Raw genomic sequence first — 20657 nt, forward strand, 5'->3', positions numbered from 1 at the left:
TAGCCCCATGATTTCTTAGCTTTTCCAAAGGCCTGTTTGCTCAGAGGACATGGTGGAGGTGTGAAGTCACAGAACACTCCACTTCTGTGGCTGCTTTTGAGGAATTGTGCATGTTTGTCCGCAACCTCAATCCCGGGGTGTCCAGCCAGAAGCTTAGAATATCATCTCATTCATGTGGAATATGTGTTTTCTGCAGAGGTCTGCCAAATTTTGTCCTGTGGAAAAGGCTCTCTGAAATCCTGCAATAATGGAAGGGACCTGACATTCCAAGCCTCTGACTTTTATTTTCACCTCTGACTTAAACCCTGAGTGTAAATGAGTCCCTCCTCATTTTACTTTTAAAATGTGCAGCTGAAGATGAGATGTCCAGAATGGTTCTGAACATGCATCAGCCAGTAAGCCCAGCAATTATATTGTGACCTAGCCTACCATTCACTCCACCTCCACATGTACAGTCAGCCAAAATTGCTTTGTTTTCTTTGGAAAGGCGTAACACTCCAGGTAAATGTACCCTTATGTTTTCAGAAACTTTAGGCTACTCTAGCCTACTTCCTGGCCTCATTGAATTGTCAGTAATGGAGATGCAGTATGAAACAAGGGGAGAACAGTGTAAATGTCTTTTTGACTGGATTCTATGAGATTATAAATGAGTCAATGAAACATTTCTAAAACATGCTATCTCAAGAATCAGTGCATTTCTAAAAAAATCTTTCAAGTTTTCCTTTTGTTTCATGTTAGCTCTGTGCACCCCCAGATGTTTGAATGGAGGTCTCTGCATCACTCCAGGGTTGTGCATCTGCCCTCCTGGATATTTTGGTATAAACTGTGATAAAGGTAAAAGAAGAACCTGATTTGAGAAACTGTTTCCTTTTATTTCATTCAGATATGTTTGCTGAATGTTTGTCTTCATCATGGTGAGGGATGTGTGCAGAAATGGAACATTTCTGATTATGTTGCCACAAAACACAATAAATAAACAAGATGTAACTCTGAGATGACTTAGATGCCCCACAATCTGGTGAACAATTACAAGAAGGGATATTTGTTCATTTATAGTTTTCCTAATGTTTGAAAATGCATTGTTATCTTCTTCTTCTGATATTAGCGAGTTTCAAGATTTGTAGCTCAGGTTGAAGTTCTGGATGTAGTTTTGCTCACTGAGCTGCAAGGTTCGTTTTCAGATGTTTCGTCACTATCCTAGGTAACCTCTTTAGTGAGCCTCCAGATGAAGCACTGGTGTCACGGTCTGCTTTATATTTGTGTTTAGGTTTTCTTGAGTTGGTTATGTCATTTCCCATGGTGATGTCATTTCCTGTTCTTTTTCTCAAGGGTGGTAAATGGGATCCAAGTCAATGTGCTTGTTGATAGAGTTCCAGTTGAAATGCCATGCTTCTAGGAATTTTCGTTAGTGTCTCTGTTTGGTTTGTCCTAGGATGGATGTGTTGTCTCAGTTGAAGTGGTGTCATTCCTTATGTGTATGTAAGGATACTAGTGAGAGAGGGTCATGTCTTTTTGTGGCTAGTTGATGTTCAAGTATCTTGGTGGCTAGTTTTCTGTTGGCTTGTTCAATGTAGTGTTTGTTACAGTTCTTGCAAGGTATTTTGTAAATGACATTAGTTTTGTTTGTTGTCTTTATCGGGTCTTTCAAGTTCATTAGCTGCTGTTTTATTGTGTTGGTGGGTTAGTGGGCTACCATGGTACCAAGAGGTATAAGTAGTCTGGCAGTCATTTCCGATTCTTCTGATATTCTTTCAAAGTGAGGAGAATATTTGCCACAGAATACATCTAATGTCAAGAAACTGCCTATCGAATTTTGTGCAGAAGCTCCGACAGTGTCTCTGGCTGACCAGATTCTTGCTCCTACTGCCCACCATTTATTGATTGAAAGGATTTGTAAATTGATAATCAACCCTGTTGTATGTTATGAGCACACTTTCCATAGCCATCAAGTCTCTAAAGAGGACCCAAAGCCGAAACCTCTGGCTTGAGGTAGAACACTACATATTGTAGCACTACTGCTTCAGTGCCGGGGACCTGGGTTCGATTCCAGCCTTGGATGACTGCCTGTATGGGGTTTGCACTTTCTCCCAGTGTCTGCGTGGGTTTCCTCTGGATGCTCCAGTTTCTTTCCATAGTCCAAAAATGTGCAGATTAGGTGGACTGGTCATACTAAATTGCCCTGTCATGCAGGCTAGTAGGTTAGCCATGGTAAATCTGGGGTTACTGAGATAGAGTGGGGTTCTGGGTGAGATGCTGTTTGTGGAGTCAGTGCAGTTTCAATGGACTGAATGGCCTCTGCATACTAGGGATTCTATGATTCTAAGATCTCCTTAATTATCAGTTGACTATTGTTAGATGTCACTTAGCTCTTGCAGAACTGTGATATATAAACAATGAGTTTCCATCCTTAATTTCAGGCTAGACTTCTGTTACTGATTTAGCCTTGGCAACAGCCCCAGAAGAATAGATATGGAGAGAGGAGATTTAAAGTCAGTAGCTGGACTGGAATCAGGAAGGAAAGTTAACATTAAAATATCGGTGTACTAGAGAAGCCAAGTTGTTGCTCCATTCCTTTTGGAACATGTTAAAAGGAAAATGTAATGCTGCTCATGTTTCATCATTGTATTATTCAGATTGTAGCTTTATCCCATACAGATGGAGAAGTGTGGATGTTCTTTGTACTACAGATCCAGCAAACAAAAAACCCTCAATCTTCTCAATGTGTCATAAATCCAATATCAGGAAAATGGTTTGCAGTCCCATGATGTAATATGTTAATTTGAACAATGGCTTTGAGTGAGGCTGGCAATCAGGTGCCAGGTTATGTATAATTAGAGAAATTGACAAACATATAATGCACTTCAGGGATATAATAGCCAGTAGAAAGAGAGAACTTTCAACCTATTAGCCTGAACAAATTTAATCCAACGTCTCAAAGTGAAAGAATGATACATTGAATCATTGAACTGAATACAGCCCAGGAAACTATATATTTCACACAAATACTAGGAACTTCATAGAAAATGCTCCCAATCCATGACAGTAATTTTATTGGAAGTGCAGGTTTCGATAGCATTTCTGTTAACACTTCAGGAAACACTGGTTAACACTGAGCAGCAGACTCAGCTGTGTAAGCAGCATTGTGAGCTGCTGTGAAAACTGAGAGTAGAGGTTCCATCACTATCATGTTTATAGTCCTAACCAGTTGCTGTGTGTTAGCAATATGGTCTCCATGCTCTGAGAAATTACACAAAAGAGTCTGATTCTGTGTGACAGACTTAACTATAATTCTCTGATTAAAATGCTTGGTGTTAAATTATTTTGTCAACATCTTTTAACTGAGAAGTGGAAGGTCTGTATAAAGGTGGTTGAACATGTATTTTACCACTTAGTGTATTTATCCTTGATTACATTACACATCTGAAAGAAAGAAATCGATCACTTGATGGTGATGAGGAGGACTTTGTTCCCGCAGGGCCATTGATTTTTGGAATTCTGTTCCATAGAGATCTGTGGAAACTGGGTTATTGAATATATTCACGATTGAACGAGACAGCTTTCTGACATTAAGGAGCAGGCAGGAAAGCAGAGTTAAGCCACAATTAGATCAGCTATGATCATTTGCTGAATGGCCTATTCCAGCTATTTTGTATGAACTTATCTGGATGCCAGGAAATGAGTGTATTAAACATGCAGCTGTGGATTGAATATTTAAAGGACATTAATTCGAGTCATGCTATGGGCAGTACTTTGTGTTGCAATTATTGTTGAGAATTAGACTGAGCATCTTATTTTGAAAATGGTTTATTTCAGCAAACTGCACCAATACCTGTTACAATGGTGGAACCTGCTTCCATCCTGCCAAATGCATTTGTCCACCAGGTTATGAAGGGGATCAGTGTGAAATAAGTGAGTATTAGCCTTTTACATTTTCATGTACCAGTTTCTATTTAATTGTTTGTATTTACCAGAAGTTAGTGTTCAATAAAAATGATTTATTTGTAATAATGAACAAATTATGTACAATCTTTAAACTTGATGCGGTTGTTTGCAAAACGTTTGCTAATGAACTGAATTAGCTGACAGATAATTAAGTATGTCAAAGACTTTGCATGCTGACTATTTATTGTTGATGTGACTAAACAAATTTTAAAAATCCAATTAAATATGTTATGACTTTGTAGAAATCAACGAATAGAAATTAGAATGTCAAATTAAAAGCCAAAGAATGACATAACAATATTTCATATTTTCAGTTATTTATTGAAACTACAAGCAGTATCAACTAATGACTGTCTTTATAAGCATCTTAGACTTGACCACATTATGGAATATCCTCTTCTTATTTTTAGCCAATACACACTTTGTTGGCATACATTTCATCTGTCTCTTTAAGAAATATTCATTTTATAGACTCAAACATTTACAGGCCATTGTGTCTGTGCCAGTCATCAAGGATCTGATGACATTAATCCTGTTTTCCAACTTTTAACCTATAGCCCTGAATGCTATAGTAACACAAGTGAATATCTAAATACTGATTAAATGTTAACAAGGATTTCTGACTCAATCATCTTTTTCAGACTGAGTTCTAGCCTCCGAGTGAAAAACTTCTTCTTAGCCTACCACTTCATACCTTAAAGATGATGTTGCTTGGTTATAGGCCCATCTACTAATGGAAAATGTGCCTTCCTATCCACTCTATATACGAGGCTTGTGTTATACACCTCTATCAAGTCCCATCTCGACCTTCACTGTTCCAAAGAAAACAACCCCTACCAATCTAGCCTAATTTAATCTATCTTAGCCCAGGCCTTCCAACCCATGCAGCGTCTTGGTAAACCTCTTCAGCACTCTGTATTGCAAGCACGTTCTTCCCAAAATGTGGCATCTAGCCAGTGCACTTAATACGCCAATTTTATGCAATTCCAGCATCACCCCCGTTTCTTCTTGAGTTAGTCCAAAATTATTTTCATCTCTTGAGTTTATTTCTGGACCTTTACTTTCCCAAGCTTTCAACTTTGGAACTGTCTTTCTTACTGAAAGTTTTCCTGGCAACTTCTCCCTCTCATGAAATCATGACAAATTTTCCAGCCTTCTTTTAACCTTCCACAGCTTTGATCTTTTCAATCGAATTACAAGCTTCCACCCTCATTACAACACATTATGTTAAAGACTTAGGACTTTAGTTGCTGTCTCTCACCTGAACTCTCTGATAGTTTTCAGTAACACCTGAGAAATTCTTCCCCTCTTAGCCATTTTAGTAACAATGTAAATCACATCGGCACTAAATCCAGATAGAATTGCTGATTAATCTCCATAAGAGCCCAATTATCCTCTTGGAACTAAATGGACAGTTTAAAGTGCAACTGTGTACGATCTGAGATTCTCAACATTTCACTAGTCCTTGGAAAACCAGTAGTCTGTCTATTGTAGCATGTAGGACGCGGCCATTGTCTCCAAGCGTTAACACTTTGGGAAATTCAGATTGTTTAAGGTACAATCAAACAACCTGGGTCTGCTGTCGGGCAGATTACAGCACAGGTCACATGATCCTGTTCATTTTACTCTAAATTTAAAGAGACAGACCTAAAATATCAATCTTGTAAACCTGTAATTATACATGCAAATGAACTTGAGTTTGGAGCGGGAGTAGACCATTTGGCCCTCAAGTCTATCCTTTCATTTTTAAAATGTGGCTGATCTGTTTGTAACCTCCATATTCCTAGCTACCCCAGATAACCTCCCACCCCTTGCTTAACAAGAATGTATCCATCTCTGTTTAAAAAAAAATTTAAATTCTCTACTTCTGTCACCTTTTCTGGAAGAGTTTCAAAGACGCCTGACCTACTAAGGGGGACAAAAATGGCCTCCTCTCTCTCAAATAAGTGACCCCATATTTTGAAACAGTGACACCTAGTTCCAGAGGCTCCCACCATCTACCTTGTCAAGCCTACTGATCTTTCTCCACATTTTAATTACCTGATATATTTGTGTATAAGTCAATCTCATGTATAAGTTAACCCCTTATTTTGGCCAAAACACCTTGAATTTTGCAACCTTGTGTATAAGTCAATCCTACTATATCACATTATAAACGAAAGTGCATGTTCCAATTACGCTAGTTAAATGAAATTGCATTCATTCATTCAACTCTACTCATCACTTTGTTTACTATACTGCATCTCTATTCATTTATTCATAACTCTATTTATTCATGCATTCAGACTGGTATTAAGTCTATCAGTATTGCACTTTGTTCACTATACATCCAAATATAATATCGTTAAAAAGTTAATCATTTTAATTGTGCCATGATATCTGAATAAAATATTAGCTGCACACTGGTACATCTTTAATTATTTGACAAATGTGTTAATGTTGTTGAGGTTCATTACAGACGAGAGTAAATGGGAGGGAAATGGAAACATTTAGTAGGAAAGTTCAAGACGCTTACACTATCAGAATTTAATAAATATTTCATTTTAAGTGCGCTATTATACCAGGCCAAGGTGATGTCGAACAGTGTGATTTTGCAGGATTTCAATGAATCTTTGACATGTTCAATTTTTGTATCAGTCTCTTGTTTTTATCCAGTAATTACCTTTAATGTAATTCATTGTGTTTTTAAAACCTGGGATTAGTTGTGCGATCAATTCAACTTTTGCTAATAATATAGTATTTTGAACTGCAGTGTGAATTTCAGCCCCTCAAAACTTGTGTCCGTGTATTAATCGACCCTCTAAATTGAGCCTTTAAAAGATAGTCTTACAAATTTGACCTATACCTGAGTATATATGGTAAGTAGCGTCTTGTACTTGGACCTCCAGCAGCTAAAATCCTAGCCTGTCCAACCTATCCCAATAAGACAACCTGCCCATTCCAGAGATTAGTCTAATAAACCTTCTCCAAACTACTTCCAACACCTTTTATATCCTTCCTTGAGTAAGAGGACCACTACTATATCTCGTACTCAAGATTTGGGCTGACAAACACCCTCCCAGCATAACCTTCCTACACTTGTTGATTCCAGGGGGAATAGAATACAAAAACATTTAATTAGCTTTCCTAATTACTTGCCAAACCTACGTACTAGCTTTTTGTGTTTCATACTCTAGGTCATCCAGATCCCTCTGTGTTTCAGTGCTCTGCAATCTTTCTCCATTTAAAAACATACTTCCTTTTAATTTTTCCTGTCAAAATGGACAATTGCACATTTTCCAAATTGTACTCCCTTTGCTGTATTTTTGCCCACTCACTTAGCCTATCTATATCCATGTGTTGCTTGCTTGTGACTGCATCACAACTTACACCTTGGTATCAATAAATTTAGCAACTGTATCTTCATCCAAAGCATTTATATATAATTGTAAAGCATCATGGCCCCAGCACACATCCCCATGCCACATCATTTGTTATATCTTGTCAACCAGAGAAAAGATCAATTTATACCTACTATCTGCTTCCTCTTAGCTAGTTAACTCCAATCAAAGCCAATATGTTATCCACTGTACCATGAGTCTCTAATTTCCAAAACACCTTTGACGTGGCACCTTATGAAATTCCTTCTGGAAATCTAAGTACAATTACACCTGTACTTTACTGACATTCACAGCACATATTACTTCCTCAAAGAACTCCAATGAATTGGTTAAATATGATCTTGCTTTCTCAAATCCATGTCGATTCTGACTGGTTACCTTGAAATTTTTCGAAGCGTCCTGTTTGAATATCTTTAATACCTTCTAATGTTTTTCGTGTGACAGATGTTAAGCTAACTAATCTGTAGTTTCTGGCTTTCTGTCTCCCCTTTTTGTTTTTTTGAAAAATTCCAATCCCAAGGAACCTTTCCCAAATCTACTGAAGTTTTGAAAGTTAAAACCAATGCATCAACTATCACACTAGTTGCTTCTTTTAAGATCCCAGAATGAGGTCCTTCAGGATCCAGGTACTTGTCAACTTGTAGTTCCAGTGATTTACTTGGTATCACTTCTCTGATTTTGATTTCTTTTAGTTCTTTTCTCCTCTCCATTTTGATTTCTCTCCTCCTTTTCCATTTCCTGAATAATAAGCAAAATAACTCCAGAGAGGCGAGTATCCTGTCACCAAATCATCCTTAATTTACATGTGGAGAATCCTTGATACTGATCCTGCTTCCTCAGAGCCACTGTTAGAGTGAACAGAACCTCTAAAACTCCTGGGTTTTTTTCAGTCCCCTAAACTGAGGAGACCTCAACCTCCTGTTTATTTTTTGTATTTTATTAAACAAATTACAAAACAGTTTACAGAAAACATTTACAGCTGTACACAAGAGACAGCAATTTTACAAGGGAGAGGAGCAGCAAAGCCAGGCCCCAAACCCTACCGTTTAATCATTTTACAGGGAGATGAGGCCAACCGTAAATCCCAGTCCCACATATGACAAGACAGTGACAATGACATTTGTACATTAGACAATACTGTTACATACAAAAGTGTAGACAATATAGACCCAGCAAGCCCCCAACACTCCTGTTTTTTTATCTGTCATCCAGGAATCCCTGATTGGACCAGATTAGCAGCCCCAATCAGGGAGCACATTCTGTGACATCCACCTGGCTGACCTTGTTACAATCACTACAGTAACTATTTCAGAGGTGCTACTTCTACATTGAAGATAATTGAAAACCAATGATTAAACTTATAATGATATCAATTGCATTAATTACTAAAGAAAGTATCAACTATTTCTATATATACACTGAAGTGTTTAAATGAATTCAATGCTGAAACTCTCAGATAATGGGGTAGAAAAGACTTGGTGATATTCTGTACAGTTAGTAACCACAAACATTAAAATAGAAAGGCAAGAAATCATAACGGAATGTGCTTGCCTGCTTTGTTCCTAATGTCACAAATTGTCATTTAAGTTCCAGCTATGAATGTGATCTTTCATTTGAAGTGCTAGATTTGAAATAATCAAATATCTCAAAAGCTCCTATCTCAAAACCAAATTATCTTGAGCATATCTTAAAACATATGTTCATAATTACTCATAACAAGGAGATTCGCACCATACGTTTATTTGTGTACCCACTTTGGTCTGCCACTCTGACCCTAAGCTTCTCTTCCTCCTTTTGTATGACTGTCTTTTAGAGTCATAGAATCAGAGGTCCACAGCACAGACGAATGCTCTTTGGCTCATCTGCCCCTGTCAGAAATCATCATTAACTGTCCTAATCCCATTTTCCAGCATTTGGCCCATTGTCTTCTATGTGTTGGCATCACGTGCACATCTAAATATCACTTAAATGATATGAGGGTTTCTGCATCTATCACCCTGACAGGCAATATGTTCCAGATTCCCACCACCCTACGCCTGAAGAAATGGTTTCTTCACATCCCCTCTAAACTTCTCGCTGTCATCTTAAATTTATGTCCCTAGTCTTTGATCCCTCCACCAAGGAGAACATTTCCTTCTGTGTATGCCCCTCAATGTTATACATCTCAACCATGTCCCACACTTAATGTCCTCTGCTTCAAGAAAAACAGCTCCAGTCTTTTCAATCTTTTCATAACAAACTCTGCAGCCCAGACAACTGTAGATGGTAAATCACATCTGTACACTCTCCAATACAATCACAGTCCTTCTGTAATGTGGATTCCAGAACTGCACACAACTGATTCCTGGTCAGTCTGTCCATTTTAATTAAACTCTGCTTCTTGGCTGATCTCTTCCTAATGTTCACTGCGTGCCTCCAGATTCTCAACATCATCTTTCCAGCACTGCACTGACCAGCTCCTGCTGGGAGCTTGCAGCTTTCTTGTCTCCAACTTGGGCATTCACATCGACGCAAACCTTTTCTCTCAGCAGCAACCCATAGCACTCTCTTATCTTTCTCTCCCTATCAATATAATTTACAACCATCCCAGCAAACCCCTCTCCCAACCTCCCCCTCTTGTTTGGTGTTCACTCACTGCCTTCTACTGAAGTCCCTTAATCATTTTGTCACATTAAATGTGTAGTTATCACTAACACATAGCAAGTTAACCTTTACGATGTCACACAGTAACAGCATAAACTGACCAAGACAGATGCACTATAAACAGAAGATATGATACAACTCTCTAAGACCAGCTTATACTTCACTCGTGACTGTTAACGTCTTAGTCTTTGAGTCGCTTGGGTCAAATAAATATCTGATTTGAGTGTTCCCTATATTGCAGCCCATTTATTCAACAACTTTGCATTTAGCTGCGCTTAATTCTACCTCCTTGTAATATTTATTCTTGGAGCAACTGAAATATGTTGGATCATGAGAAATATAAATCTTTTAGAGCTGAAATCTACTCTGTCTATCTCTCAGATAAATGTCGACAGCCATGCAGAAATGGAGGGAAATGCACAGGGAGAAACAAATGCAAATGCATTAAGGGTTACCAAGGTGATTTATGCTCTAAGCGTAAGTATCTTGCAACTTTTAACAATGTGTCTGTCTATTTTCAAGTCCCTCATAAGAATCTAGCCTGTGGGTTTGCTTTCTTTATCTTATTAATTGAAAACAAACATTCTGTAAGGAAACTAAAACCAAACACACATGGTCCTTCTTCAAGAATGTAGGATTTTGTAAATAAAACCTAAACTTAAATATCCCTGGGTGGTTATTTTATCTTTGGATTCTCCTATAATTGTCATGTTATAAATTGATTCTATTTCTGGAATGCTTTGTATCAGAAAATTACATGACTTTGGAGATTGAAATCAGGGTTCCTTTTGACTTCAAAGGTGAACTGACATGAGATTCAAATGGAATTTATTTGTAAACTCTTGTATTTCAAGAACTTGCGAGTGAAATTGGCCTTCATTGAAAGTACACAATGGGCTATAGTTGATCAGTGGAATTGAAGTTAATGGGCAAGGAAATTGGGCAGGCTGTCAAATGAGCTGCTGGATTGCTTTTGCTAGTTCATCATTTATATGAAAGATCAGTTTTGATCCCTTTAGCTCTTTTTGATAGTTATGTGAATAAATGGGCAGCGCTGCATTATACAAAATGACAAGATCTTTAAATTTTCATCTCAATGCCAAAGCTGATACTTGCATCGTGACCGTCTGAGTAATGTGTTGGGCATTGATAGAAATTTACTAGATCTAGGAATACATTTCATCAGAAGGGTAAAATGGAGGAAAGAAGTATAATGGGAAAAAAAAAGTTAAAAACTATTTAGAATCATAGAGATGTACAGTATGGAAACAGTCCATGCCGACCAGATATCCCATCCCAATCTAGTTCCACCTGCCAGTACCTGGGTCATATCCCTCTAAACCCTTCCTATTCATATATCCATCCAAATGCCTTTTAAATATTGCAATTGTACTAGCCTCCACCACTTCCTCTGGCAGCTCATTCCGTACACGTACCACCCTCTGCGTGAAAGAGTTGTCCCTAGGGTCCCTTTTTAAACTTACCCCTCTCACCCTAAACCTATGCCTTTAGTTCTGGACCACCCCCACCCCAGGGAAGAGACTTTTTCTATTTATCCTATCCATGCCCCTCATGAGTTTATACTTCTCTATAAGGTCACCCCTCAGCCTCCAATGCTCCAGGGAAACAGCCCTAGACTATTCAAACTCTCCCTTTAGCTCAAATCGTCCAACCCTGGCAACATCCTTGTAAATCTTTTCTGAACCCTTTCAAGTTTCACAACATCTTTCCGATAGGAAGGAGACCAGAATTGCACGCAATATTCCAACTCCGCCGCATATTCCCAATTCCTTCGTCTCTGCCGCAATCGCGGACACCTCCTCCTACTGCCCCCTTGACCACGACCCCACCTTCCACCACCAAACCATCATCTCCTAGACCATCCATAACCTCATCACCTCAGGGGATCTCCCATCCACTGCCTCCAACCTCATAGTCCCACAACCCCGCACCGCCCGTTTCTACCTCCTGCCCAAAATCTACAAACCTAACTGCCCCGGCCGACCCATTGTCTCAGCCTGCTCCTGCCCCACCGAACTCATCTTTGCATACCTTGACACAGTCCTGTCCCCGTTAGTCCAAGAACTCCCCACCTACATTTGGGACACCACCCACGCCCTCCACCTCCTCCATGAGTTTCGCTTCCCCGGTCCCCAACGCCTTATCTTCACGATGGACATCCAGTCCCTGTACACCTCCATCCCCCATCACGAAGGACTCAAAGCCCTCCGCTTCTTCCTTTCCCGCCGTACCAACCAGTACCCTTCAACTGACACCCTCCTTCAACTGACTGAACTTGTCCTCACTCTGCACAACATCTCTTTCCAATCCTCCCACTTCCTCTAAACCAAAGGAGTAGCCATGGGCCCCAGCTATGCTTGCCTCTTAATAGGATATGTGGAACAGTCCATCTTCCACAGCTACACTGGCACCACACCCCACCTTTTCCTTTGCTACATCGATGACTGTATCGGCGCTGCCTCGTGCTCCCATGAGGAGGTTGAACAGTTCATCCACTTTACCAACACCTTCCACCCAACTTCAAATTTACCTGGACCGTCTCAGACTCCTCCCTCCCCTTCCTAGACCTCTCCATTTCAATCTCGGGCGACTGAATCAACATGGACATTTACTATAAACCGACTGACTCCCACAGCTACTTAGACAACACCTCCTCCCACCCTGCCCCGTTAAAAACACCATCCCATATTCCCAATTCCTTCGTCTCCGCCGCATCTGCTCCCAGGAGGACCAGTTCCAATACCGAACAACCCAGATAGCCGCAAGTTCCCTCCAGACGTGATCGACGATGCTCTCCAGCGCATCTCCTCCACTTCCCGCTCCTCTGCCCTTGAGCCCCACCCCTCCAATCGCCACCAGGACAGAACCCCACTGGTCCTCACCTACCACCCCACCAACCTCCATATACATCGTATCATCCGTCATCATTTCTGCCACCTCCAAACGGACCCCACCACCAGGGATATATTTCCCTCCCCTCCCCTATCAGTGTTCCGAAAAGACCACTCCCTCCGTGACTCCCTCGTCAGGTCCACACCCCCCACCAACCCAACCTCCACTCCCGGCACCTTCCCTGCAACCGCAGGAAATGCAAAACTTGCGCCCACATCTCCCCCCTAACTTCCCTCCAAGGGCCCCAAGGGATCCTTCCATATCCGCCAGAAATTCACCTGCACCTCCACACACATCATTTACTGCATCTGCTGCACCCGATGTGGCCTCCTGTATATTGGGGAGACAGGCCGCCTACTTGCGGAACATTTCAGAGAACACCTCTGGGACACCCGCACCAACCAACCCAACCACCCAGTGGCTCAACACTTCAACTCCCCCTCCCACTCCACCAAGGACATGCAGGTCCTTGGACTCCTCCATTGCCAGACTATAGCAACACGACGGTTGGAGGAAGAGCGCCTCATCTTCCGCCTAGGAACCCTCCAACCACAAGGGATGAACTCAGATTTCTCCAGTTTCCTCATTTCCCCTCCCCCCACCTTGTCTCAGTCCCAACCCTTGAACTCAGCACCACCTTCCTAACCTGCAATCTTCTTCCTGACCTCTCCGCCCCCACCCCCACTCCAGCCTATCGCCCTCACCTCAACCTCCTTCCACCTTTCGCATTTCCAACGCCCCTCCCCCAAGTCCCTCCTCCCTACCTTTTATCTTAGCCTGCTTGGCACACTTTCCTCATTCCTGAAGAAGGGCTCATGCCCGAAATGTCGATTCTCCTGCTCCTTGGATGCTGCCTGACCTGCTGCGCTTTTCCAGCAACACATTTTCAGCAATATTCCAACAATAGCCTAACTAATGTCCTGTAGCCACAACATGAGCTCCCAACTCCTGTATTCAATAGTCTGACCAATAAAGGAAAGCATACCAAACACGTTGTGCACTATCCTATGTACTTGCGATTCCCTTTCAAGGAGCTATGAACCTGACTCCAACGTCTTTGTTCAGCCACACTCCCCAGGACCTTACCATTAAGTGTATAAGTCCTGCTAAGATTTGCTTTCCCAAAATGCAGCACCTCTCATTTATCTAAATTAAACTCCATCTGCCACTCCTCAGCCCATTGGTCTATCTGATCAAGATTCCATTGTAATCTGAGGTAACCTTCTTCGCTGTCCACTACACCTCCAATTTTGGTGTCATCGGCAAACGCACTAACTTATGCTCACATCCAAATCATTTATATCAATGATGAAAAGTAGAGAACCCAGCAGTGATCCTTGTGGCACTTCATTGGTCACAGGCCTCCAGTCTGAAAAACAATTAGATTAGATTACAGTGCGGAAACAGGCCCTTCGGCCCAACAAGTCCACACTGACCTGCCGAAGCGCAACCCACCCATACCCCTACATTTACCCCTTACCTAACACTACGGGCAATTTAGCATGGCCAATTTACCTGACCTGCACATCTTTGGATTGTGGGAGGAAACCGCAGCACCCGGAGGAAACCCACGCAGACACAGGGAGAACGTGCAAACTCCACACAGTCAGTCACCTGAGGCGGGAATTGAACCCGGGTCTCAGGCGCTGTGAGGCAGCAGTGCTAACCACTGTGCCACCATGCCGCCCATAAATGCTCCACCACGACTTTCTGTCTTCTACCTTTGAGTGAGTTCTGTATCGAAATGGCTAGTTTTCCCTGTATTCCATGAGATCTAACCTTGCTCACCAGTCTCCCATGGGTAACCTCGTTGAATGCCTTACTGAAGTCCATATAGATCACATCTACCACTCTGCCCTCATCAATCCTCTTTGTTACTGCTTCAAAAAAAATAATTGGGTGCCCAAATGACTTTTCAGAACAACAATCACTGATCCCTTCAAAAAATTAAGGTGTGCCAGGTAAAGAAGTGAGGTAATAACATTGACGTTTTAACAACAGCCTAAAAGGTAAACTTGGCAGAAAGAGTTAGGTGAATACCGATGTATATTTTTTAGTTGGGCAATTACCATTCCCATTTGGGTAATCAAACATTTACATCCATATTGACTACAACTTTTGAAAGCCCATTATGTTTATTGTAGGTGAGAAAGCTTAAACCCAGTTGAGAAGAACTAAACTTTCACACTTTGAATTTTTGCAGCTGTTTGTGAACCCGACTGTGGACCACATGGATCCTGTATCGAGCCCAACAAATGTGAATGCAGGGAAGGCTGGCATGGAAGACACTGTAACAAGAGTAAGTGGGAACGAAAGAGCATGTAGAAACCCTGACCTATTTCACAGCCTCTTTTGCCAAACAATCTTGAAAACGTATTTGATCTTAGAATGTATTAAATTGCAGGTAATCTGATACATTTCAACTAATTACTATGGTTCTTTGTCCTACTTAATAGAGATTTATCAAACCAATAAATCACCTCTCGAATAAATTTAATGCTTTAATGCCGGATTTGGTTTCTCTTGAAATCCAAACTTCTGTAGAACATCAAGTAATCATTAAATGGAAATCACAGATAGTTGCTGTAGCTAATTGAGACTGTAAATTGAATGCAGAACATATCCTTGAAATCCTATCAGTCGAGTGTAGCTTTGTTGACATATTCTTACTGTTATACTTTTGCTGTCTTACTCCAAGTCTATTCTTCCACCAGGTCTGCATTGTAGCTGTTCAAAATCACACGAATAGTGCAGATGCTAGAGATGTATCAATTGGTTGTTTTTAGCTCACTCTAATTTTTTTTTAAGGATATGGAGCCAGCCTAATGAATGCCCTGAGGTCAGCAGGCTTCAAGCACAGACAGCATACGCCTTTACCTAAGGAGAATGTTGAGAGTCATATACCAGCCGAAACTAATTACATTTGGTAAAGGAAAACATCTGAAACCTTTTTACTGTATGTACAGTTTACGACTCCACTAACCCCACTGAGTACTAAGTTTAAAAAAAACGTCTGTAATGGAAAAACCACTCCTCTGTTTGCCATACTATCTTCAAAACTACACTTAACATCGGAGCAAAAGCTTTCTAGCTATGGAAACATTCTTTTAATTTTCTGCATTTTAACAGAATCACTGTACAGTTTTGCTGAAATATTTTAATATTTACACTTATGAATTTAAATTAATGAACTTTTAGACAATAGCAACATTTGATGTGGCAATAAATATCAAACAAGTATTATTTATACACAGCATCTACTATTTACTGAAGCCAAGGTAGCTGGTGCACTAACCAAGAAGGGGTGCCAGTATATATATTTTAAGTATGTATATACATATTTGTGCACAATACATATTGAACAAATTAAATATTCAAAATATTTTTAATTTACATCAACATTGATATTGCCTAGAGATCAAAGGCCACTTAAAGTCGATTCTAGAGTAATATTAACCAGTTCTGCAAGCCTTTCAAAAGAAAACAAACCTGTTTTTCTACTCTCTTCTGTAGCATGATAGGTTTCACTACAAGTAATGTAATCTACAGTCTAGGCTTTTTGCTTTCTGGTAAAAATCTGCAAATATGTTTCTCTGGGATTCTTTGCAAGTGAAGGTGGACTCTAATATATCACCAAAACTCTTAAATAAAGCAATTACATGACAATGCACTAGATGTTTTCATCTGACTAGCTCCAAAGCAAATTTACAAATTGGGTTCTTACATGAGTTGGGGAACCTACATGTGTAATTTTCTCATTTTCAGAGTACTGATATTAGCAATCTACATTAATCTAAATATTATCTTCATGTTTCATTTTATGCGTATTTTATCTAAAAGCTAGAAGTCATATTTTTTCAATATGTTTCATTTACAAGGCAAATTTAGAAACTGCTGTATGCATCTGTATAAATATGGACAAAATAAAGGCTTCATATCTTTCAGAATTTGTGTTTAAGTCTGGGTGCAATATGACAATGTTTATTTAAAAATTTCATAGCTGTAAATTGGTTTCCATTCCTTATAATTGTATGCTGTTACATCTATGTTCAACAGGTAGAAATATTCAGCTATCATCTCACAAATCTAACATGTTGCCAATTAATAGTAAACTACTTCCAAACAATAGTCATTTGTCCTAACCAATGCCTAGCCATCTTTAGAAGGTCAAATAGGCATGTTGCAATAACCTTCATGTTGCAGGATTTCCGAATCTTCATTTTATTTATAAAAATGCTGACAGCAAATAATAACTGGATTTCAGTATTTGAATATAACTGGATCTCTCTTGCAAACTATTTAAATATATTTTTATTTTTAAATTTAACTTCCTGAAAATGAGAGGGTATATCCAATCATTCTGATTTCCAGCATTCACAATTCTTTGGTTTACTTTTGTATATCAAGAGATTGTTTAATATTTAAGCATATGAAGAAAAACTGAATGAAAATTAGTAGAAATGAGTATTGTACAATTTTTCGCAATTTAACTGTTTAAGACTGATGAATGATCATTTTACTGCCTAATATTTGGATTACATGTCTGTTTGGGAAGGCCACAGATACACATTGAAAAAGGTAAGATTGTAACTAAGTATGTCCTTTCCCACTTCATTCAGAGGTGTGATTAGCTCATTTGGCTGGATGGCTGCTTTGTGATAGTGATGCCAACCATATAGGTTCATTCCTGCACTGGCTGAGGTGACCATGAAGGATTGTCCTCAATCTCTCCCCTTGCTTAAAGCATGGTGACTCTCTGGTTAAACCACCACCAGTTGCCTATCTCTGATGAGCTAGCAGCCCTATTGTCTGGTAAGACTATGACAGCTTTACCTTTGGAATTTGAATGCTGGGGCAAGCACAGTCATGACATTTTGGGGAGATGGAGTTGTGGGATTGGAGAACAATGCAATGTGTGTTTGGCTGTCAAATAACTTAAATGAAGGCAATCTCAGGCACAATTCAGTAAATTATTAGTATGTGACATTTTAAATTGTGTTCAATACTATGTTTGGACAAAGATGATTACTACTGTTTTCAGAATGGATTAAAGTGGCTTGTGAGTAAAGGATCATTCAGTACCACCACAATGTTACAAGAACCATTCATGGTCAATGTTATAACTTGACAGTAAAATACTGAAAGAGTAAGGTTTGTCCTAGTACCCAAGAATGGCTTAGGAGTCAGGTATCTCATTCAAATGCACAATCTTTATTCAAGCACATGCAAGGAGAAACCTAACTCTTGCAGTGATAGGAAGAATTTCACCAGTACAATGTTTTAAGCAACAAATTTATTTTTGACCAGCTCCTTCAGTTTTCATCAGATCTTTACATCTGACTTTTCCTCTTCCCCAGTATAGTCTTTTTAAAATCATTTTTTAATATGGCTTATCTTTTCTCTAGATCTCATGTCCTCTTAATTAGATCTTCTCATCTCATTCTTTGTCACAGGCACTGTACAAGAATAGTACAGTTCTGGTCCCCTTATTTCGGGAAGGATGTGGAAGCATTGGAAAAGGTGCAGAGGAGATTTACCAGGAGGTTTACTAGTCTGGAGGGAAGGTCTTATGAGGAAAGGCTGGGAGATTTGAACCTGTTCTCATTGGCAAGAAGAAGGCTAAGAGGGGATTTGACTGAGACATAGGTGGGCGAAGGTAGGTGGTTGGGATAGGTTGGTGGGAAGGAAGATGGATGGGTAGGTCAGGCAAAAAGGGTGGTGCCAAGTCAGAGAGTTGGATCTGGGATGGGGTGGGGATTAAGGAGATTTGGAAACTGGTGAATTCAATATTGAGGTTGTGGGGTTGTTGGGTTCTGAGGCAGAAGATGGAGTGTTCTTCCTCCAATTTGTGGGTGGCCTTGTTTAGGCGGTGGAGGAGGCCCAGAATGGACATGTCTGCTGAGATCCTTACGGTGGGAGGAGGAAAACTTCAAGGTGGGCATTCTTGGAAGATGCTTCACCGTATGGTTTGCACAATCACCTCCTACCTTCATTCACCTATTGCCATCCCACCTACCTTTCCCTTAGCACAACCCCCACGTTTATATCTCAACCCTGTTCCCCCTCCCCAGTCCTGATGACGAGCTTTGCCTGAAATGTCGACTCTCACTTCTCAGATGCTGCCTGGCCTGCTGTGCCTTTTCCAGCAGGAAACTTTGACTCTGACTCTCCAGCATTTGCAGTCCTCACCAACTCCAAGTTATAATGAGAGAAAAGCAGGCAATAAAAACTACCTCGGTAGAGTTAAATAGAAAAATATTGAAGGTTACGTTGGAAGTTGTGTCCAGGCACCTTGCTGCCCTTGGTAATAGCTCTGGAATGTATTAATGCAGAGATTAGATAAACATGCTGTAGTGGCAGAGGTTTTAATGGCAGAGAGGTGCTTGTCTTGCAGAAAGATGGGTTGGATCTTGTCTTGTGATTATGTGCAGCTCAGCTCGCTACCTACACGTGTGGGAAACAGCAAATCTCATGTTTGGGCTAGCAGGAAGTCTGCCCTCATGTCAAGAACATCACTGCAGAGTGCAGACTTCAAGGAGAGTTAAGTTTGGTTAGTGGTGAGTCAGGGTGAAGTGGTGATATTTATACTTGTCATTCAGCAACTGGCTTCTCCTTTAGGGAAGTGGAAGGAGCTGTTGGTGAGTAACTAGTAAGTGATTCTACTTGTTATAAGTAGTCGGTCCAGTTAAAGCGTGGAATGGTGGTTCGACGAAGTGGAATATACAGTCTGTGGGATTTGGGAAGTTATGCATTCACCATGTATCTGAGAGAAATGTATCGGCAGGAAATGTCACCATCTGAACAAACTGCTGTTCTGGGTTTTGGAGCTCGAGAGGAGGTTGAGTCTCTTGTACATTGTGAGGCAGAGGACTATGTGGATATCATCTTCACCATGGATATCCAATCCCTCTACACCTCCATCCGCCATGACCAGGGCCTCCAAGCCCTCCGTTTTTTCCTCTCCCGATGTCCCCAATAATACCCTTCCACCGACACACTCATTCGTTTGGCCGAACTGGTCCTCACCCTTAACAATTTCTTCTTCGAATCCTCCCACTTCCTCCAGTCCAAAGGGGTAGCCGTGGGCACACGTATGGGCCCCAGCTATGCCTGTTTCTTTGTTGGCTATGTAGAACAGTCGATCTTCCGTAATTACACCAGTATCACTCCCCACCTCTTCCTCCGCTACATTGATGACTGCATTGGTGCCACCTCGTGTTCCTGCGAGGAGGTTGAGCAATTCATCAACTTCACCAACACATTCCACCCTGACCTTAAATTTACCTGGACCATCTCTGACACCTCCCTCCCCTTCCTGGACCTCTCCATCTCCATTAATGACTACCGACTTGACACAGACATTTTTTACAAACCCACCAACTCCCACAGCTACCTGGATTACACCTCTTCCCACCCTACCTCTTGCAAAAATGCCATCCCGTATTTCCAATTCCTCCGCCTCCGCCGGATCTGCTCCCAGGAGGACCAGTTCCACCACAGAACACACCAGATGGCCTCCTTCCCACGTGGTTAAAGATGCCCTCCAACACATCTCGTCCATATCCCGCACCTCCGCCCTCAGACCCCACTCCTCCAACCGTAACAAGGACAGAACGCCCCTGGTGCTCACCTTCCACCCTGCCAACCTTCGCATAAACCAAATCATCCACCAACATTTCCGCCACCTCCAAAAAGACCTCACCACCAGGGATGTATTTCCCTCCCCACCCCTTTCCGCCTTCCGCAAAGACTCTTCCCTCCATGACTACCTGGTCAGGT

At 40.9% G+C, this 20657-nt stretch overlaps 1 protein-coding gene across 1 annotated transcript in view; it reads left to right on the top strand.

Annotated features, from left to right (window-relative positions):
* Window positions 1-16825, top strand: part of wif1 (wnt inhibitory factor 1) — a 35821-nt gene extending 18996 nt beyond the window's left edge. Inside the window, exons 6-10 of the mRNA XM_072551595.1 lie at window positions 739-834; window positions 3814-3909; window positions 10347-10442; window positions 15082-15177; window positions 15687-16825. Of these exons, the coding sequence (XP_072407696.1) occupies window positions 739-834; window positions 3814-3909; window positions 10347-10442; window positions 15082-15177; window positions 15687-15808 (506 nt within the window). The 3' untranslated portion in view covers window positions 15809-16825. The remainder of the gene's footprint in view (window positions 1-738; window positions 835-3813; window positions 3910-10346; window positions 10443-15081; window positions 15178-15686) is intronic.
* The last annotated feature ends 3832 nt before the right edge of the window (window positions 16826-20657 follow it).

The sequence above is a fragment of the Chiloscyllium punctatum genome, chromosome 32 (genome assembly GCF_047496795.1).
Source record: "Chiloscyllium punctatum isolate Juve2018m chromosome 32, sChiPun1.3, whole genome shotgun sequence".
NCBI lineage: Eukaryota > Metazoa > Chordata > Chondrichthyes > Orectolobiformes > Hemiscylliidae > Chiloscyllium > Chiloscyllium punctatum.